Source organism: Ascidia mentula, chromosome 9 (assembly GCF_947561715.1).
Source record: "Ascidia mentula chromosome 9, kaAscMent1.1, whole genome shotgun sequence".
In the NCBI taxonomy this organism is placed as follows: Eukaryota; Metazoa; Chordata; class Ascidiacea; order Phlebobranchia; family Ascidiidae; genus Ascidia; species Ascidia mentula.
Window position 1 is genome coordinate 14,773,181 of NC_138574.1, and position 22,774 is coordinate 14,795,954.

Genomic DNA, 22,774 nt, shown 5'->3' on the forward strand with positions numbered 1-22,774 from the left:
GAAAAACTTAGGTGCATTTTTTTCGTAAAATATTTATGAATGTAGACTGGACTTAGCGTAGTTAGGATGGTGATTTTTTTTAGATTAAACCTTTTGTGGTACTTGGAATGTTTTGGGTCCTTTTATGGTTGAATGATTATTGTTTTGTGCGCGCCCTTCATATTTGTCCCTTCATGCTGTGTCTGGGGCTGAGGCGTAAATAAACACTGTTTTTATTATTAGCATTCAAACAGATGGTTCACCAAGGACCCACAATTTAAAATGCAATGCTGGTTTTTGAACAACGTTTACTTTTTAAGTTGCAATTGGCTTTTAAGAAAGAACCTAAGTTGTTGGTGCTCTATGTCATGTTATATAAGTTTGCAGAAATATTGCAACGAATGCTGCTGTTTTAAAACAATATTTCAATGTAGGCCAACTTGCTTGGAATAACATATTGCTTGAAAACTTTGTAGAAATGTAGCATTAAACCAGTTTAAACACATAAAAGCATTTCATCATGGTTTCTACTTCAATACTGATTTACGCTGGTCATTTTTTCTCATCATGGGGGGATAGGATGTGGCATTTTGCCATTCCTCTATTCATGACCGACTTCGACCCAACCTCACTCACATTGACTGCTGCCTACGGACTGACATTATCATTTTCTGTTTTATTGTTTGGGCCCTTGGTGGGAGATTGGATCGACAGAAACCAGAGGTTGTATGCAGCAAGAATTTCGCTGATTATTCAAAACCTGGCAGTGATTCTCTGTGCTGTTTTGCTGCTGGTCAACCTACAGTACGGAGACAAAAATGCACCATATGTTATTGGTGTTGAAATCGGGGCCATATTTCTGGGAGCGATCAGTCAGCTAGCCAGTGTGGCAACGGGAATAATTATTCAAAAGGACTGGATAGTAGTTGTAGCTGCTGGTAAGAAGGAGATGTTGGCAAATTTAAACTCTATGGTACGGAGAATTGATTTAACCACTAAAATTATTGCCCCATTGGCATGTGGTCAGATAATGGCATTCGCCAAATTATCTGGAGGTGCAATTTTCATCACTTGTTGGAATGCCTTTTCCATGTGCATGGAATATATGCTGTTAAAGAAAGTGTACGACAGGACACCAGCTCTGGCTGAAAAGAATTCTGAAGAAGAAGAGGTTAATGAACAAGAGATGGCTGAACTTCATGCTAAAGATGAGGATGGAGCTGAAGGCAGCAAAAATGTTGATGAAAATGCTGATGAAGCTGTGCCAAATGATCAAGAAAAGAAACCAAAAGAGAAGAAACCTAAAAAATCTGTGTTCAAGAAAATGTTTGGCTTTATTTTTACATTGAAAGATGGGTGGAAGCTTTACATGGCTCAGCCCATTGCTCTTGCATGTCTTGGGTTTTCGTTTCTCTACCTGACAGTGTTGGGTTTCGGTTACGTCACAACTTCCTATGCATACAACCAATGTTTTAGTGAATTTCTTGTTGGAATTCTGCTTGCCCTGGCTGCCGTCACAGGGATAGTAGCAACATTCTTGTACCCTATAATGCGGACAAAGCTTGGGCTTGTACGAACTGGATTGTTCAATGCATTTTTTCAAGTTATCACCTTGGCATTATGCATAGCTTCTGTATTTGTTGCTGGCAGTCCGTTCAAACTATTGCCAGAAAACCAACCAGTTCAAACTACCACAACATTGCCTTCACCAGTTACCACTGCTGGTTGGTCTGGAAATGCAACCACGCAACTATGGACCACAAACACAACTTCAAATTTCTCCTACAGCACTACAACCGTACAGGAGGACACAGAATTCAACCTTTTTATAAAGTGTTTGGATGGTGTTACACCCCCTTCATCACACTTATCACTGTCATTACTGATGGCTGGCATTATATTGGCCCGAATTGGATTATGGGGTTTTGACCTGACTATAACACAACTTATTCAGGAAAATGTGAGTGAAAATGAAAGGGGAATTGTAAATGGAGTTCAGTTTTCACTCAACAACTTGATGGACATGATACAATATGTTCTTGTCCTTGCTTTTCCTTCTCCGAGCGAGTTTGGATTTTTGGTGATAGTTTCTTCTGTGGCGGTCATGTTTGGATATTTTCTCTTCTGCATTTATGCAAGAAGAGTTCGTGGACACATTTTGCCTCATTGTGGAAAAACTGTTCTTGTTGCAACTGAAGATCAACCTGCAGAGTAACTTGTGATCAATGCTACGTTCATTGTGTTTCAACGGTGCTTCCTGTGTGTTAACTTTTAGTGCCTTGCAATAATGTGTCCATGATTTTTCATATGCTTGCCCCAATTAGGTTCCATCTGTGTTTTGTTCATTATTGTTTATTTTTGTTGCTTCCAGGGTTTGGATATAATATGGGGTCATTCCACAATTTGTAAAAGTTTTTTTTAGGTAAGCAGTTTTTCTTTAGTTCTCTTTTGAAAATTACAGTGTCATTTATTAGTTTTTAAAGATAAGTGCCTGATGTTCATTTAAAAAAAAGGTTGTTACTAACCCTTCATTATATAATTATGTATTTTTGCAAAACCTTTCATTGCCGTATGTTGTAAGCCTATTGACTGTTCATACTTTGTTTAAATCATCGAAGCCCCTTGCATGACATTCACAAAATATGTTGTGCAAATTTTGCAAAACCTTAACAGAAAAAAGGTTTCACAATTGTGTGCATAAAAATACAACATTTTGCTGACAGTCATAAAAATCCCTCAGGTTTATTCAGGATTATATGGTGTTCAAAAGTATTGCAATTGCAAGATCATCATTGTATTCCAATTATATTGTCCAAATAATTTCAGTTTTCATTTGTTTGCGTACACTAACATTTTTAAATTTTGCCATTTTCATGAGTTTGTAGAATTTACTTTTCACGCTTTCATGTAAAATTTTTATGTGTTCATGTCGTGATTGTTGAAGCTGTGGTTTCAGATGCTGGCATAAAACAAACAAATGTAAGTTTGCTGTAATTTTTACATCAACACTTGACTGCCAACGAAGAATGCTCCCAAGAAGGGACCTCGCTGCCTCGCGCAAAAAAATCCAGGTGAAATCCATTGAGTTTGTGCAGTTTTTTAAACATTTACCATTTAATAAATAAAATTGTTTCAATCCTAATTCCTTTATGTTGCTTATGTTTATATTTGAGGTGTCGTACATTATCCGTGATGTCATCGAAAAGTACAACAGATCTGGAGTCAATGCACTGCAGGTAACAATGTGTAGTTTACAAATAATTCTTTAAAAGGCTTTGATCCAATAATAATAATGCAAGTAATGATCAAATTATGATAGATGAGATCACCAAGCTTTTGTAGTGGGGGATACAGCTTACATTTTCTCGTTTTATCAATACGCGGTATTGTTATATAGAAGGTGTGATTACAGTTGCAGTGTGAGCATTTATTAAGATTTATATGTGCAGGTGGACCCGTCTACGAACAGATTGTACACTGGTGGGAGGGATTCCATTATAAGGGTGTGGAATACAGAAGCACAACATGATTCGAAGCAAGATCAGTATATTGCTTCTATGGAACACCATACTGACTGGGTGAATGACATCATACTTTGTTGCAATGGAAAAACTTGTGAGTTTGTGTTTTTATTCCTTTACATTGTACGGCAACACTTCCATATCTTGCCTGTGGTAAAATAAAGTTTTTCGCTGTTTTTCTTGACTGAAGGAAAAATTTTTTAAGGAACTGTTTTTTTTCCCTTAAATTTACCGTAGATATTGTAAACGAAGTTTCGTTGGCCATCCGGCGAGACTACTTTGAGTTTATTGTGCAGCAATTCGTCGTGTACACAAACACTGTAAAAACGCAAGGAAATGTTGTTTTCAAGGCTGAACGACATCTGTTGTAAACAATTTACTGAATTCATGCCATTCTGTTTAACAAAGCAATTATTACGTCATAGTGATTTCCGCCTCTTCGGACACCACAGTGAAGGTATGGAATGCCCACCGGAAGTTCTGCATGTCCACTCTACGAACTCATAAAGACTACGTTCGATCACTTGCGTACGCTAGAGACAAGGAACATGTGGCCAGTGCTGGTCTGGATCGACAAATATTTATCTGGGATGTGAACACGTTGACGTCATTAACAACAACGCACAACACCGTTACCAGTAAGTTGTTGTTTTTCTTGTTGTGTGTATGAAAGCTTGCTACCCTTGTGATGGGGTTAAGTTAATTTGATGATGTAACAATGACTCGGCATTTTCTTTAATGTCACAAACAGTAGTAATGCAAGAAGTTAAAGTCACGAGTATGTTGCAACAAGGAATGTCCTCCATATTTGATTCAAATTATAGATATGTGTCTCGAGGTAATTAATTACTATCGGACTAACAATAAAATGTTTTTAATTCATGAAATCCACCTAACCAGCAACACTTTTTTCGCGTGACACAAGTTAACCTTCAATTTCAATTTTTTGAATGTTACTTTCACGACTCTGTGTCAACGCTTCTGGTTTTATAAAACATGTTTAGCTTTTTACTAAGCATCTTCAGTTCTTATTCAGATAGAGATCTATGGGACTAACATATTTATTTGCCGAAAGCCGAATAAAACGCACAACGCAAACTTTTTCATTTGTCAGAAAGAATAAAGTACCTATATATACACCGTAATTTTATTTGTAATTGCTAAAGGTCAAAAACATGGCAGCTCGTTAAGTGCTTGATGGATGTCAGTCATTGATTGAACATAAGTTCAGCCTGAGTTTAATCTTTACGTTCGTCTGCTAGAGTCAACAAGATTATGACTTTACGATGGGGTTTGTGTGTAGTTTTACGTGGCAACATTTAATGACTTACTGCAGTACTCCACCACTGCAATAAGATTTATGCATTAGCAACATTCGACATTCGGAACAAAATAGTCACCTGTGGCAGCTTTTTTAACCACTTTTTTGTTGTGAGTTATTTGTTGTTTGCACGATACTTCATTTATTGTGGATAATTGCGTGGTTTTTGGCTGTAAGTCTTGTGAGTTTAAATGTTCTTATGATGCCTTGCAGCCTCCAATGTGAGCGGTTGCAAGAACTCGATCTACAGCGTTGCGATGAACGATCCAGGGACGGTGTTGGCTGCAGGTTCGACCGAACGAGTCATCAGAGTCTGGGATCCAAGGACTTGTGAGAAACGGATGAAGTTGAAGGGTCATACGGACAACGTGAAGGCACTGCTAATAAACAGGGATGGGACACAGGTGATTAAGTTTGAATTTAAAGGTTTTGCTGTTGTCTCCAGGCATTGCAAATTTATTTGGAAAAGTCCTTCTGGCACAAAAGTTACGCACATTTTATTGCAACTAACGAATTTTTTGTGCCAGAAGGGCATTTTTCTAAAATTCAAAGTATTTGTTCCAAGTGCGTTTTTTATGTATTTTCCCATTAATCAGTGGCAAATGCAAATGAATTTAAGAGCCGTTATATTGTTTTCACAAAGCAATAACTTTGTGTTCCTAAGCTTGTTTATTCGTTTAATTCCAGCTTTTGTCTGGAAGCTCGGACGGAACAATCAAGCTGTGGTCGCTCGGGCAACAGCGTTGCTTGGCAACACTTCCGGTTCACAAGGAAGGCGTATGGACCCTAGCAACCGTGTTCGATTCGCCTTCTTCATTCGGTTGCGTGTATTCGTCAGGTAGAGATGGGAGGGTCATGTGTAGCGACTTCAGACACCCGGATTGCAGCAGTTATCTCGTGTGCCAGGAAAACGCTCCTGTACTGAGAGTAAGTCAACTTCAACAGGTTACTCTACATCAGGGGCGCACAACCTTATTATTATTGCCGGCCTCATCACACAGACTTTATTTCACCAATGGCCGCCAGTGAATCCACACTGATAATTTCGCATGTACTTATGCCAAAAAGCCTGATGAAATGTTATAAAAAATTTTCTTGTCTAAAATACATGATTTTATTCTGTTTTATAACAAAGACTGGCAAGTTTTATAAGCCAAACATCCAGGCAAAACCTGTAAAGATTTTGATACCAATGCACTATAAAGCACGTTTACGGCCTCATGTTTACGGCCGCACGGCAATACGAGTCCGTACGGTCTGAGGTTGTGCACTCCCACACTATATCTTAGCAGGGTTGCTGGCATCGCAGCCGATGCCTTGTTTATAACACGAGAGCTGTGATCGCCAAATACGGGCCTGCGCAGTTGGGCGATCTTGCCTAGTCATACGATTGCCACAGAACTGTTCTTCTCTCTAATAATAAACATTTTAATCATCTTTTTCACTTCTAAATGGCCTCCTTATAACAGCTATGGATGATGATTTGAAATATTACCAGGCGTGTATACTTAAACAGTTGAACATTCGACTTGATAAATGAAATTGACGCAGTTACTTTTCAACAAAACCTAATTAACGCAGGTGCAACTGGATGGGAAACCTACACCTGAACTCATCTATTGCTCCACGTCTAACACCACAGTGAGAGCTTGGCCAGTGAGACCTGAGACTGACGGTGGAGATATTGAAGCTATGGAGGGCTATGAAAACATGGACGGGTTTTACGATGACGTCAAACCGCATTCGGATAAACCGTGTTACATTATTCCAGGTACGCACATGGTGACTGGAAGTTGCTCGGCCTCGTCAGTGTTTGTTTAAAAGACTCAATATTTGTCATCCGCTAGTGGGCGCCATTGAGTCTTCTTTGTTCTGTCCAGTATTAAGGGGGGATATTTATTCGCTTTTGAGTGGCCCTGACTCAGACTCTGACGGATGTTTGTAACGTCTCATGTAAACGGCAATCCCATACACCTTATCTTGGAGTATCGATAGAATGTAATTCGTCAGACTTTACACATTGTGTGACTCTCGTTCGTGCACCAACGCATTTGTGGGTTCGTTTATTCCTGTCAAACTCTCCCTATATCAAATAAGTGGTTATCCGGTTTGTGCAAAGGTCACGTGTACTATATACCTTGTTATCTTAGGTGCTTCCTGTATAACACAGTACAAGGTGCTTTCTGATAAACGACACATTCTTACACAAGATACGAATGACAGAGTTATGTTGTGGGATGTTTTAATGGTAAGTTACAACTTTATTTCTCTTGTTTGTTCTTTGCGATACATTTGTTATTTCCAAGACCTTTTTTCTTAGTCACCAATACTTCAGTATTTAGGGTTCTTACCTAATTTTGTGGTTTATTGTAACGTGCACTTTGGCTGATGGGCAAGAATATCAAAACAGCAAATTAACTTTGTAGAAAGCGATTAATTTTAACATTAAACAATGTGCGTCAGAAAAGCCCAAGTAAGATTACGTAAACTTGCACCTCAGTGATTATTATGACTCTTTTGCGTAATCAAACGTTAACTTGTATCTCCCCCTAACGTTTTCCTCAACCTAACCAATTCTTAACGCGACCAAGTATATCGTGGTTTCAACCATATATAACGTGTCTTCCTCCGTGTAAAACGAGTTCGAATCTCCACCTGGAACCGCACTTGAATATAATCTCCCCGGGCCAAACACCTCCTGCCGTGCAAGTCTTGGCAAGCGTTTCAAATTCATAACACATCTAAACAATATCTGTAGTCGGAATTGCCGAAAGCGCTGAACATGTTGATGCATAAAATCTACTGCAGTTCGATGCGGTACCAAACAATATTTCAAATCGAACAGTTTCGCAAACTACAATTTGAAAAGCCTGTTTATCGCAATGTGACAGGTAACAATCCACTTAAATGGCTTAATTCTGTTGTAGTTGTTGATCCTATTGTGTTTTATGACGTCATATACTGTTTTGTTTTCATCATAAACCACGAACAAGCTGTTGTTGTGCCAGCGTTTACCACGTACGACCTCAAATTGTTTTTTGTAAGTTGTTGAAATTGCAAAAGAACTTCGTGTTCTTTGTGCGAACTTTTCCTTTTATACCTAAAAATAAAGTAGGGCTTGTCTTGTCAGATCTAAACATCCCACCTCCCACACGCCCAGGTATCTATTTAAATGCAGCAATTTGTCGCCCTAAGTCAGGTCTGCGGTAAATTTTATTTCTTGGCACGTCTTTTTGCGGTTTGCTGCTGCACGTTCGTGTTATGCCTGCCTTGAAATACATTTTCCGACCAGTATCAGAACAGAGGGTCGATGTGTGTTCTACTTCAGATAAAGACAGGCAAAGGACGATCCTTCAACCAATTTTATTTTTGTACTTGAACATAAGTGTTTAAATTAAGCTAAGTTATATTGGGCAGTGCGGAAATACCTCTAAGCATTCGCCTTAAAGAACGGGTTTTAATTAAACGGGTATAATTTTATGTTGTCTTGTCAATATAAGATGTCTCCCGGACAAATTTCCTGACTAAGGTTTTATCTCATCCTTATTTTAAGTTCAACCACAACATTTTCTGGCGAATAAATTACCACGTGTCGCCACTCAGGATGTTTTTGGGCAAAATGTCGCCCAGATTTTTGGAAAATTCCTATGTCAAGAAATGATAAAGATCCACTTATTTGTAAAATATTTGTTTTAAATACTTTTGTGACTTGCCAGCTCTACAGGTTGTTACAGAGGTTTTTAGTTTGTTGAACAAACCAGTATGTAGTTTTATCATCACTTGTTAGTTCTACTTCCTCCATGTTTACTCCATGTGCCATTTACGGCGCTTGAGACGCACTCATTACAAATCTTTCGGGACGGGTTTGTTCTATTGTTAACTTTTATCAGTCGCAAAATACTTGACTAGTTATCTGCCTCCATTTCTCAAAAAAATGAATCAGATTTTCTTTTTTATATTTGTTAATCGGCGCCTATGAGAATTCATAACGGCGCGCGGTTTGAGAAGCGGTGTTGGGAGAAACGCTCTGAAACATTTTGAGCGCAGACGTGCTTGCGTTAAACGATTATTCGAATCCGCTCATAGGAGAATTGGTTTCAATCAATCCTTGTGAGATTATTTTAGCCGAAGAATTGTTCCTTTTTTAAGCCGATGAATTTTGTCTTGTTATCAATCAACAAGATTCGAGATCCAACTTTGCCGATAAAAGTGAAATTCACTGGCGCGGTCCATTTTGCACACGGCACACTTCTATATTTTGCAACTTTTTCTTATTCGTTTAATTACGATAATTTTAAATATTTGCATTGGCTGTTAAATAAGGTCTGTAAATAATTACCTGGCGTCACGCATGAAAACGTTTGGAAATAATCGCTAAACTGTTGGGTACTTCCCCTCAGGCGAAAGCGGTCGAGGATCTTGGAGTTGTTGATTTCGATGTTGAAGTGAAAAACAGGGAAAGAATCCTCTACGTTCCAAACTGGTTCAGCGTGGATCTTAAGCTAGGGGTGAGTTGGTGAAGTTGGAACAACCATCATAATCCAGCTCATTGTAAAAAAATAACATTACTGACTCCATTGCTTGACCAATGTAAAGTCGCAACCAAGTTAACGTCAAGCCATTTTGTACTTGGTTGTGATTAGAGGTTAAAGTCGTTGTTCACAAACAAACTTCTCATTGAGCGACCTATAAGCTTTTTAAATAGTAACCGGCCCAATTTAGAAAAAAATAATAAGATTTATCACTAGGGGCGCTATACACGCTGGTGAACCACTGTATATTCTTGGGGTTGAATTATTTCTTGGCATGACTTGAATAGTCACACATTCTTATTTATTGTTTATTTATTTAATCATCTGACACATGTTCAACTTCCAGCTTCTGTGCATTCACTTGGACGAGCGCGAATGTTTTTCCGCATGGATGACCGCACGTGACGTCCCCGGCTTTGAAGAATCGGACCCAGTTACCAAAAGTAGGTTGCCAGGCAACGTGTGCAAAGACACTTGTATGCTTTTATTAATTACGTGATTTTTGCAGTAAATTACGGAGGACTTCTCCTACGTGCACTACTTGAACACTGGCCGGAGACTCACGTGTCACGTGACGACAAATCTGCTGAGTCAGGTTCGTCATTATGTTGTCGTTGAGTCATTGAAAATATCTGCGGCCATGTTTGTTGATGGCAGATTTGAAAGATTTGATGTTAAATATGCCTAGAGATATGGGTTTAAAATTAACACTTTTAAAGAATGGCGCGCTTCGATTGACAATTGTGCACTGTTTGGAATATTGTTCTTCCATAAAATATTATTGTGAAATTTATGGGGAGCGCCGCGTGTCACAATATTTCATCATCTTTATCCATGACATCATCGGAGGTTGAAGGGGATTTGTCCACCAGACTGAGACAAATCCCAACTTTCAAAAGCACTTCAGGTTTTATAAGTTGGTGGTTTTTGGCGTTGTTTGGTCTGGAATTTTGATGGTTACGTCGTTTGCGAGAATATGTTTCCAAAAACTTTTCCATCTCAGTTTAATCGAACACGTTCTCTTTGTTGCCTTATCACCTCCCAATTCTAGACTTCAAACGTGAAAGGCCTATTGTTTTTTTTCACGATAATTTAACACAAATTTTTTAATACGAACACAAAATATTACAAGAGCGCAAAACACACGGGGTTACGCAGGTGGCTACAATTTATTTGTGTCGAATTTTTTTCCCTCAAAACGTCTAAAAATGTCCGAAGTCCATTTTATTCTTGTTTTAATTTTTTTTAACCTTTTCTTGTGGAGAATCGGGTGTTTTCCTCCTTGCATTGTGTTTCGGTTTGTCAGAACATGGAATCAATGCGGGCAGCTGTTATTTCCAAACGTGTATAGGGATTTTCCACATAAACAATGACGCCGTTGTCATGGTGACCATCTATCCTCTGTTCATGAGAAGGTCGAAATTCCTTTTTTCCGATCCTCCTGTCTGTGACGTTATAATAATGTTGACCGTGTTGCCTGGCAACGCACGGGAGGTAAATATTTTCGCGTGAAATTAATTTTTTTATTGAAATGGACTTTTCAATAAAAATGGAAGAAATTAAGTGGTCAATTCTGCGCATTTTGCTTCGTTACTGGGGAACAAGTTTGTGTGTGCGAAACCTTCTGTAAGGGCAACGTATGTTGTGTCATTGAGTCAAGGCCGCCAACACGGTCTAATCCAGACATAGGCAAACTCCCCAGTCCGTTTGTACTTTTCGTTAGGATTTAGTTAAATGGTTGACGCTTAAAAAACTGTTTACCTTTCGGTTACCGCGTTCAAACGTTAAACACTCATTGTACACCTTACACTAATAACATGCACCATTGACCCACCTGTCCACTGATCCTTCACATAATTCCACATGGGTTATGTTGCCATGGTTACTTTCACTTCCCCCCCCTCAAATCACTTTCGGTTGCCACTGGATATTTGGTTTCGTAAACATGATATGTTGTTCGGTAAACAATTGCTCATGGTTTGATGCTCTGTGAATTACCCGATCCAAAATATGTTAACAGCCTTTACTATACTAAATATGAATCGCAAGTGCTACTGTATTCCCATATTGTGGGCGAATATTTCATGCAGTGGGACATCTATGGATACGTTGGATATTTTTTTTGTCGTGTTAAGTATAAGTGTGTATTTTGTTACACCCGATCACCAGTTTCATTTTCCAGTGTTGCCACAAAACTTTTAAAACATGGACACGACTTTATTATGATGTTGCACATAGCATGTAAAATGTTGCACATAACAAGAACAACGCTCAAATGTAAGTTAGGAGTTCAACTTTGGCAAGTCCTAGTCCAGTTGCCACAAGCTTCACACATGTGAATTATAGTGGAATGCTTGCGGGAAATTTTAATCTCGTTATAATCAGCGAGTTCTTTTGAATTTGACGCCATCCATCAAACTACAACACCACACACTCGTGAATATCATGCCAAGCCAGTGGGAGAGAGGGAGGTTTCACACAAATATTTTAAACTTGTGCGATGCTACGTCACGTACCTCCCCGTGATCGCTTATTTTCAAAGAACTTTCAACAATTTAACCTTTAAACTGGTAGTTGTATATTGTGGAAAACGCCCTACTTCCCCATCAACGTCATGTTAAAGACAGAAACCTCGAAAACAGCAGAGTGTACAACTGGATATCGCCTTTCTAGTGGCGACATATATTCGAAGTTGATTAAAATAATGTAAGAAAAGCGTTTATCAATTGATCAATAGAAATTACGCCTGATGCAAATAGGAGTGTAGACTATCTGTTATAATAAGCAGATGTCCATCAATAAAACAACACGAAGTCGCAACACAAAGAAAAAATTTCGTGCATGAAAATGAAACTAAAATGTTGCATTGATTTGTATTTTGTTGTTGATCAAAGCAACTTGATAGTTTCCGCCAACCACGTATAATTAACTTGCATCGCATACGTAAGTTTGTTTGGGGGCCGTCAACCTCAAAATTCCTCTAGAAACTGATCGGTAATTTAACCCCATATAATTTCCCTCCAACAGACGAAGTGGATGAAACCGGGAGCCAATCATCGCCCGGGAAAAACCTGTCGCCAAGGAAACCGGGACCCGGGGGAAACCCCTTCTTTAAAGTTCCCCGTCACACTCCAGTGATTTTCAGCGAGGCTGGAGGTCGAACACTGTTCAGGTACCCCAAACGATTGTGACGTAATTCCCCCTTTGTTACGTCACAGTAATAGTAATGACGCAACTCGTACAAAAGTCCAAGCACAAATATATAAGGACTAAAAATTTTGAATCGAAATTTCGGTTTCTTACTTTTAATGTATAAAGTATATTTTTCCCAACAAGATAAAATCCTTCTATTTTGTTGTTTCGGTTTCACTCTTGAGTTTTGAAGTTGCCCAAACGTTAATTTTCATTTTATCAAAACACGTTTACACGAGCTGTGTTTAAGCCTCAATCCTGTAATCTCGTTACTCACCCGCCACCGTGAGCCATAATTCCACGTTTACACGACAAGCAAACTTGCTACCGGGTCTTATACCACGTGATGTGATGTCGTGTGCAACGGAATGTGCAACGTTTTGCCGCGTGCAGGCGGTTACCTTCGGTTAAATATGTGTTAGATGCTTAACTAACTTTTCAGTCTGTATTTAATTTTTGCGTTAGCAATACTCGTAATATGAAAAGCTTGCCGCGTCCTTTTGCTTTGCTCCCATATGGTTTACAATATCATATCCAAGTGTGATTAAGCACACAACTTGCTGGATTCCTTCAGTTGTTCGTGTGTTTACGTATATGACGGTGCAAATGGTTTCACATAAAGCATGTTTGCAGTAAAATTTGAACAGGAATTTCATTTAAACATATTTTTTTATCATTATTACATGCAAGTGAACGTTTTGTTGCATCAAAGCCGGATTTGTTTGTGTTCAACAAGCTTTGTGTGAAACCACTTAAAACTGCTCTGTCCAATCATATTACGCGCATTGTGGGCTTGTCAGACGCCAGATTGTGGTTACGTGTCGTTAGAAATGTAGTAGGCGGGCTAATCTCCGCGTGGGCTTAAAAGTATTTCCGTGGAAACTGCATTCACACCAGGTCGTCGTGGTTTCGGTCTTTCAGCGGATGTAAAACCAGTTATGTCTCATGGTAACGCATGGCAGGGCATAGGGTCGCCCCACTTCGCAGGTCCTTACTTGGCGATCACACCTATCGTATAGTGGTCATTAGGTTTACAGGCTTCGCAACCCAGGCACTGCAGCCTAAGTGGATCTGCCACTTTTTCCCGACAAGTCTATAAAGCATTTATACCCCCAGTTTGTTTGTCACATTATAACGTCTTGAAATCATTTGTAATTAAATTTATGGATCGCGATTATGTAAATCAACCTCCAACACTTGCGCACAGTCGTGACTTGCAATTTGTGCAAAGCTTTTCATCTTAGCGGTGAAGTTTATCCGCCGTGTGGTTTGTACAATCTCGCTCACTCCTCTTCGTGACGCGAAAACGCGATTAATTTTCGTATGTGATCATGAAATCATGTCAATTTTTGGAGGATCAACAGTCTGTGGTCAACTTAGTTCAACTCTGTGGGTTCTTAACCCGAACTGCAATCATGTTTGTAGCAAGTTTGTAAGTTATGGCGAAATTTTATTTGTTGCGAAATTTGGAACAGTTATTGCGAAATTGTGAAAGGACGAAAAATGTTTCTGTTAACGTTCCTGTGAGGAAATGTGGGACCACTTGTAATTACTGGCAACACTTTTACGTTCATGTGCAACATGCTACGAATGAAAGACACTCATTTAAACAAGAATTGCGAAAGCTCGTGGCAATACAAATTTATAAGGGATCAGTCTGTCTATAAAATAGTGCACCAGTAGTTACAGGAATCATGTACTCGACACGGCGTATTGCAGAAATCCCTAAGCAAGGTTCTTGTGACTGAAAATGGCGCATGGTTGTTGTGAACGCAGCAAAACATATTGTCATGTCTATCTTGCAACGGAATCTGGAGATAAAACGTTAGAACATCCGACACGATCTTTACCTTGTTAGACTTCGCCGAAATGTTTGGAAGGAAGTTGGATGAGTTCAGTGAAACTATCCACCCTGTATCGCCTTCCTGCTAATCTTAACCTCCGTGTTATGATGTGGGAAGTTTCTCAAAGTCTTTCCTTATAAAGTGTTGCAAACTGATTCCTATGTAACGGTTGGGAAATTATGGTTTATCCTTATAATTACCCTCAACATTATCGCCACACGATCACGTGATATATCTCATAAAATCACTGATTGGAATTTATGAGAATTTTTTTAATTTAAACGTTTTTTTCTCCACACTTTGTGGTTTTCGACGATGAATTCCCGGGGTCAACGCGAAAGTTTGCACAAAAATTAAACTTAAAACACTTACGATTTAGTGTACGATTAGAAAATAATGTTGTAACGAACGAACACACGTACACACGTACACACGTACACACGTACACACGTACACACGTACACACGTACACACGTACACACGTACACACGTACACACGTACACACGTACACACGTACACACGTACACACGTACACACGTACACACATACACACGTACACACGTACACACGTACACACGTACACACGTACACCTACACACGCACACACAAGTAAACACACCTACACACACATGCAGTGAAGCGACGAAGCCACCAGACTTGTTTACCAGCTTCCCGTTTTTCACAGATTGTTATGCGAAGATGCTGCCGGCAAGACAGAAGGTGTCTCTCTACGTGAGACGGTTCCGCAGTGGGTTGTACAGACCGTGGTTGAGGTGAGACACGTTGCATGACACCTGTGACCTTTCCTGGATATCTTCGGCACGTTTTCCCGATCAAACCCGCCTACCAGTTGTATTCACCTCAACACCGATAGCATCAACATGTCTGGTTTTGACAAGATAATCAAAAACGTTGTCGCTTTTTTAAGAGAATCATAAATTTTTGGCGTAATTTCCTTGCTGCTAATTTCATGCAAACAATATCTTGATTGAACGATCCGAAATATTTGCGATAAATCCGATACATGGGATTTGCTGCTGTGATAATGCCTCTTATCGGTACGATTTTTAATTTTGTTTTTTGCAGAATCGAATTCCTGCTCCTTTCGTCAAACTCTCATTCTTCCTGCTTCCTCATCCTTCCTCGGGAATCAAATCAACAAAAGCGTGAGTATGACAACGATACCGATACCTTTACGATACTGATACCTTAACGATACCGACACTAGCACGATACCAATGCCTTAACGATACCGACACCAGCACTATACCGATTGTAACATATAGGGTTGCTATACGTCGGAAATTTACCTGACAAGTCCCGGATTTAAATGTTTGGCAAAAAGTGCCAAAATGTCAAGGATTTTGAATATTATTCACAATAGCTATTACACACATGATGAATTCAACAAATATTCCGTAGTTGCGACACCGAAGGAAAGGTGTTTGCATGGTGATATACTAAGAAGTGCGCTGGCAACCGTATGTTCCAAAATAACATTTTCTGTCATTATCATTCGTGTTACAAAGAATTAAACCGCGGTATCCGGCATTGATGTTCCTGCAATCGCCACAACATAGAACCACCTGCATGTGGGCGTTGGAATTGTTATGAGTCATCCGCCCACGATCTGACAGAAGCTGTTGGCACCGTGCAGAGGCAGCATTTAAGTCCTTGCGGTTTTGTAACTTGAAACACTTGATTTTGTTGTTTTGCAACAAAGTTTCTCAACAATTCAAGCTTTATGAAGTGTTTTTGATTATTCTGGACTCGAAAGAAATGCAATTTTAATTTTTTTGAATTATTTTTTCTTTTGGTTAAACAAAACATTTAGTTTGTGGAAATGTTAAAGGGAAAAATAAAAATGAAAAAAAGTCTGCTGATTGGCTGGTACTGAACCAAACGTTTCAACCATCCACTGTGTTTATTATTAGTGCGGTTACTAATTCACCGTGGCACTACAGCTGTGCAAGCAAGTAATCTTAAATTTGCGCAACATTTTAGTTGGGTCTAATCCTACACGATTTTACGACACGAAATTCCTGATGTCTTTTTGAATTTTTTTTGCAGGACCAACAACAAACTGCTTGCAAACGACATGCTTACAGTAGGGAAGGTGATGGAGCACGTTCATGAGAAGATTGTTTGTGCTGGAGATGACGCATCGCAATCTTCCGGTAACGGTGGAAGTGGACAAGGCGACAAGTGGGTTATTTTACTTGGTTGCTTTGAAACCTTTGGTGTTGATGTTTTGGTGCTGATAGCATACGGTTCCAATATTAATGGGTTATTTTACTTGTTTTTGTAATTTTACGCTAAATAAAAAGATCTATTTTAAGTATTGCTGATATTTTGATTGTAGTAACATACGGTGCCTGTATTAGTGGGTTAAAGTGTCTTGCAAAAAAAATAACTAAAAAGAAATGCAAAGCCGCTAAAAAGAACACGCAGGCCATGCTACCAAGCAACCTTATATCGCATTTCGTACCTTCAAAGTTATGCCTGGGGACAAGAAGTGTGAAGAGCGCCAGAAGTTTTCCTTGTAAATATTTGGAGTTAAAACAAACCCGGCACCTTCGCAACCTTTGAGCTTATGCGGTTTTGATTCTGACTCGGTTAAGAAACTGTAGAGTCACCGTGTTCTGAGCTCTAAAGTTCAATCTATCAAGGTTAAAGTTCTAGAATATCTTTATTGTTGTTCCAAAACTAAGAAAATATGTTTTCACGTGGTTTTGTCCGAATTAGTTCTTGCAGTTTAACTTAAACCATGCATGAACTGTTTACACAGTTTTTCGAATTTTCCAATAAGTCTGGACAAATTTAGAACGCCCTATTTTTGCGTTGGCTCCGCGAAAGCAAATATTGGATTTGTTCTAATTAAAACCTCGCATTTCAACACATCCTGTGTTCGATAATATCGCCCGGAAATCACCCTTTGTTGAGGAAAATGAACAAATTTGAACACGAGAAAAAAACCCAAATCGATTAAAAATTCAAACAGTCTGACCTTCTTGTCATTGTGTGCTTTTGTCTTTCTTTAAACAAGATAAGGAACAAGATTTTAACATGTTTGTTGCGGTTGAATTGCTGTACTGTGACTTAGGGGAAAAATTTGCAAAGCTTGATTCTTTGATAATAATATGTACATGACAAGTGTTTTAGTTTAAAGCGGTTTATATGTTTTTAAAAAGTTCCCCAATCTCCGCCCAATTGATGGTAGCGGCTCTAACCCAAATTCACCTTTACAAAATCAAACATATGGCGTTAGGTGAGTAAGTATTAACGAGGTTACGTGTAAATGTAGACAGCGATTGTTGATTTCAAACCATCGTCTTAACCCAAGTTTCCGTAAGTCTTGTAAAATATGAGATGTTGTTTGTTGTGTTTCCACTTTATCCATATAATATTGATGGAGTTTGAAGTATTGGGAACACACCGTGGTGTTAATCCGCAATCTTTCCAAGGTAATCTGAAGCCGTGTTTGCATTTTGTGAATATGCAATTTTCGCGGATTTACGGCAAGTTTTAAATTTCTAAAGCTCAGTTTTGTCAGAACCAATTCATCAACAAGTATGTCTTAAAACGCTGTTTTTGCTTTTGATCTTAAATATAGAACAATTTTGTAACAGCTACAATCCCTCCCACAAGCATTTTTCTCAAAAACAAGATTCTTATTATGAAGTTCGGTGTTCGATGTTCATGTGAACGATTTGTTTACGTTGATTTTGTCTCAATTTTTCGCGGAATTTATTGACCGCGTTCTGATGTTTGAGGCGGTCAGCTCGCAACTTGCCCTCGGGTGTATGTTTGTTTGTTGATGAAACTTCATCTTAAAGTTTTCAATTTCAGATCGGACGGCGAACCTTCCGTTTGTGACTCATCGGATCCGAATAAGGAATCGATTCTCGGAGCCGAAAATAAAATTGAACTTTTCTGTTCCGATCAGGTGATTAAAAATCAATAACAGAGGAAAGGTCATTCCAGGAATAGGTTTTGTGAATATTTTTAGAATCTTTCTTGGTTCCAATTCTCATAACTACAGTATGCTGGTGAGAGCCTGTACTTAGTCATACAGGGTGCTTATTACACACAATGTTGCTTGTTGCAATATCAGTGAATATTCACAGCGCAAACGTCCAAAAACTTCTTTGCAAAACTCTTACAGAACAAGCTTTCTAAAACTGAAAAAATGTTGTGCGTGATAACATGTGCCTCATCATCTTAAACAGCGGTTAAGGAACAGCTGAAACGTTTACCGAATATATTTTTACTTTATCGTTTATGTTGTAACTTTAAAAACATAATATGAACATATCTGTGTGATCATCCAAGCGAAGAAGCTATCCAGTGTTTCTCAACTATCGGCCGCGTTAATATGTTCAACCCCTCCAACAATATTAATTCCTTTCAGACTAAATGGATTCCTTCTGGCTCAAAGTGAATGCTTTTGTTAAATATTCTTGTATTTCGTTGTTTTTTTGCACTTTAGTTTAGTTTCGCAAAATCATTGGACCATAAAACTTGTTTGAAATTTTTCCAAGAGCAAAGGCATTGAAAACCTCTGTTCTGATCAAAATTTCCATTGTTTGATTTTCAGAATTCAGGATCATTTACAGGAGTTGTTCGAAAAATCTGTTAATAAGTCTTTGTCGGCCATAAAGATAACAGGAGATTCCGATAATACAAACACTTAAATCCCTTAAAACTTGTTTGAAATTTTTCCGTCTACGAGTCGGCAAGCATCAAAGAGATCGAAAACCTCTGTCCCAACATTTCCATTGTCTGTTTTTCAGTCGCTTGAACCTGAGTGGAACTTACGGACGGTGAAACACCTAATATGGAAAAGCGGAAACGACATGCTTCTCCATTACCGCCTCAAATCATAAACACGTGGACTTTGTGCGGTTTGAATGTTGCTTGCGTAACCGCGTGTGACGTCATCTAATCGAAACTTATTTTTTTTAAGGAAGGTGGAATTTCTTGCATTTTTACCTTTGGGTTTCTACCATGCCGACATTGAGCTCTTGAGTGTTGCGGGGCCGACGGCCTAAATCCTGCCGCAGAGACAACTTGATGTTACGCAATGTTGAGCACAGGATGTCACGTGACAACCTGATGGCGATTGTCCAACATGGGTTGCAACTTGTTGGAAATGAGTTCCTGGTGGTTCCGATGTTTATAAATCATAATTCCTGCCTCTGATAAACATAAAGCGTTGTTTTTTGTGACGTAATTTTTTTAATTTAAGACGAATTTGTGGATTTTTTCTGCTAATTATGACCCGGCGTGCTTTTTGCCACCAAAGTAATCGGAATTTATTTCCGTGTTCACAATTGAGAGGTTAAACATGCCCTTCCCTCCCGCCAAAAAGTCCCGCTTGTTCCAACAACATGTGAAACCTTTGTCTGATGTGTTTGAGTAAACAACTTGTCGTCTGCACCTACCTAGGTGTGTTCGTAATCTCGCACAACGGGATTTCCGAACAGACAATATTCCTTTTTTTGTTGAAACCATACGTGGGATATTCCGTCTTGACATATATAGAGATAGAACTATACGTAATGCTAACCAGGCAACTTTATTGTAAAACTTAGTGAACTGCGGGATGCGTTAACGTAAAACCCCCACCGCCTATTGTTGCTGCTGTAAGCTATTTGCAAAACCATATTTGAACGTGCTGCTGTAATATTTGCCAAGCTGTGTGTTATTTGTGACACACAGACTGAAAGTTGTTCGTAGTGACGTCATGCGACAGTCGAACCGCATTCTACTGTGCGGTTAAAACAACATACATAGTCCACAGTTTTTGCATGGTGCACTTTGTAAATGCCATGTAGAGGTGGGAAATAAATTGCAAGTTTAAATGTTGCCTGGCGCGCAAACGATGACATCAATTCACCATTGCATTTCGCAAGCAATAAAACATGAAAGCGATTGACGTTATTCACGAATATTGTGTGATCGACGCCCGGTTATTTTGTCGTGGAAATTTACGACTGCCACGTGGACATATTTCATAAAACATCAAATAAAGTACGGATTTTATGAATTATCTGGTAATTCCCACCGTAGTGTCCAATAATATTGTGGCGTTACTTTGTTTTCTCAGTTTCGACATGCTTTGTTTCGATTTTTGTTTTTGTATGTTCCAATAACAAAAGACGCCCCTTCGTTTCCTTATACTCTGTGCCGTTTATTGTCGGGTATAGATTTGAAAGGTGATTTATGACACAAGAAAAACTTCGCAGGCCAAACCGAGCTCTTTGCCATCGAAACTGCCCATGCGGAACCGGTTTAATTTCAACATATCTGCGCAATGCGTATGGTGATTCCCCTCCTGTGAGAGTCGATTTAGCGTCGAAACTTTTGGCTCAGTTTGCCAGGTCACGTGACAACGCAGCAACGTATTTTCGACATAACCCGGAAAGTTTATTTCGGAAGTAACAAAAATAAGCTCTGGTATTGACCGTTTCCACTTTTCACCAAGTCTGTTTTTGCCAATGCTCTGAAGCAAACACAGCTGCTTGCTATGTTTTTAAATGTATCTTGGTGTTTTGTTTTTTTGTCCGTCTTCAAATACATTTAAATCTCTGTCTCAACATTTCGTCAGTCGATTTAATACACAGTTTCCATTCGAAGGGGAAGCAAACATTCTGCAGTCTATGAAGTCTCCCACACGAGAACGCTGCCCTCTATGACGTTGCAATATGTTAAAATGTCTGGATTGCCTTGTGGCCATTAGGAGTCACCACCCCTACCTGGCCAGATAAAAAAGTCACCTTGCTATGCCATAGTTACGACGAATGGATCACAGCGTCTCGTAAAACCCCCCGCTTCCAAATTGTTGGTATAGTGCTTTCCTTGGAGCCTTCCAATGATACAAAAGCCACTTCAAACTTCGCTTTGAATTGATCTTAAGCTTGTTGTAACTAATGCCAAGCCCTAAGTTGGGCGTTTAGGGGAATCCTGCAGCTTTTACAGACATGTATTTTTAGACCTTTGAAGGGCAGTTGTTCCGTTGGTGAATAACAATGACATTGGCTGATGGGCATGGCTCCAGCCTTGTGCTATTTTGAGGTGTATTGTGAGCATTTTTGTGTCTCCGCCAGAAAAGGTTACGTAAGATGATGGTTCTTATCTTGATTTGCAAGGAGTGTTATTGAACCGCATGTGGGTAGACATGAATTACGCAACGAACGTCATGTTTTGTGCAAGTAAGATTTGCTCAAAATGATTGTGGTAAGCACCACTGCATATAAAGCAGATTAAGACTAGTTTGATGTGTTGGAGATGATTTCTGAGTGAATCAGATACGTGTTGAATGTCCCCACTTCCTATGTTGGTTTACAAATACTTCCGCTTATTAATATTAAATCAACTTTCGACATAAATATTACATTACAATACTTCCGACGAGTTTTGCACCCCTTGAAGTAACTGCCGCCAATGATTTGTTGTCATAAGCAGCCTCGGGAAAAATCAAACTAAACATTACCTTGAAAAGATATCGCGGATGTCGGCCTCAAAGCTATGCAAATATTTGAGAATATGTTGCTAATGAATGATGACCGTTTTTCTCGTGTTGGGAAGTTGCAAAGCAAACTCTGCGTTATACCCAGGGTGGCAAACCCTTTGAAACAAAATCAATTAACGCATTGAGCAAACGTGAAAGCGGAACGAATTAGTGCCTTTGTGTAAATCCCCGTGTATTATTGTCTGAAAAATACCCCTGCGTTGGTGCCACTTTAAAATCCTGCTGGGGTCGCCCAATGGAATACCCCTTGTAAACCAGGATTTTCAGTAATGAATCAGCATTGTTAAATTCTTGTTAGTTTTAATGTTAACCTCTGTATACATTGCCACACAGGCCTATTGTATTATTGGTACATACTCGTGTCTATATTGAGGCATAAAGCTTTTGTTCGTCATCGACAATGCGGTTTGTGACGTAACATTCAGTATCAATAATTTCTTGCTTTATTCGTACGCATTAAGCTTGATCAGAAGGCAGACCACAGCAACCAAGTCAATATACACGGCATGTTCGCTGATAAACCACTCAACAAACAAAAATTTCTGCAAAACGACCTAAATCAATGACGTAACTGGTCTTGTAACATGATATATTGCCTCCTGACTGTTGTGTGTCCACGAGAAATGAAACAAAACCTTCCAAGGGAAAGCCCGTTCCTTTGTTTAGGTAAAATACATTAATTTTCTAAACCCTTACGAAGCTGATCCAAGGCAACCGTAGGTCAGTCAGTCAGTCAGTCAACCCCTTTTTCGAATTTTGACAACTTGTCCACAGATAAGATACGTACAGTTACAGATTAGCTGAACAGATCCCCACTTGAGGCAAGTGACACAGTAGCATCATGTTGACT

General features: G+C 39.2%; 2 protein-coding genes across 3 annotated transcripts; both read left to right on the forward strand.

The window, feature by feature from the left end:
* The first annotated feature begins 420 nt into the window (after positions 1–420).
* LOC145912963 (ferroportin-like) lies at positions 421–2,930 on the forward strand. Its single transcript, XM_083000439.1, has one exon. The coding sequence runs from the start codon at positions 500–502 to the stop codon at positions 2,192–2,194; it is 1,695 nt and encodes a 564-aa protein (XP_082856565.1). The 5' UTR covers positions 421–499; the 3' UTR covers positions 2,195–2,930.
* Positions 2,931–20,983, forward strand: LOC145912962 (WD repeat-containing protein 48-like). Of its 2 annotated transcripts, none has more exons than XM_083000438.1 (18): positions 2,931–3,050; positions 3,153–3,215; positions 3,429–3,594; positions 3,926–4,138; positions 5,035–5,225; positions 5,509–5,748; positions 6,403–6,592; positions 6,972–7,069; positions 9,222–9,329; positions 9,700–9,796; positions 9,862–9,948; positions 12,381–12,525; positions 15,076–15,163; positions 15,477–15,556; positions 16,461–16,595; positions 18,240–18,336; positions 19,184–19,294; positions 19,357–20,983. In XM_083000438.1, exons 1-17 carry the CDS (start codon positions 3,006–3,008, stop codon positions 19,274–19,276), a joined length of 2,136 nt encoding a protein of 711 aa, XP_082856564.1. In that variant the 5' UTR covers positions 2,931–3,005; the 3' UTR covers positions 19,277–19,294; positions 19,357–20,983. The 2 variants fall into 2 exon arrangements, with proteins under 2 accessions (XP_082856564.1, XP_082856563.1); XM_083000437.1 differs by having other exon boundaries at positions 19,184–19,289.
* Positions 20,984–22,774: the final 1,791 nt, after the last annotated feature.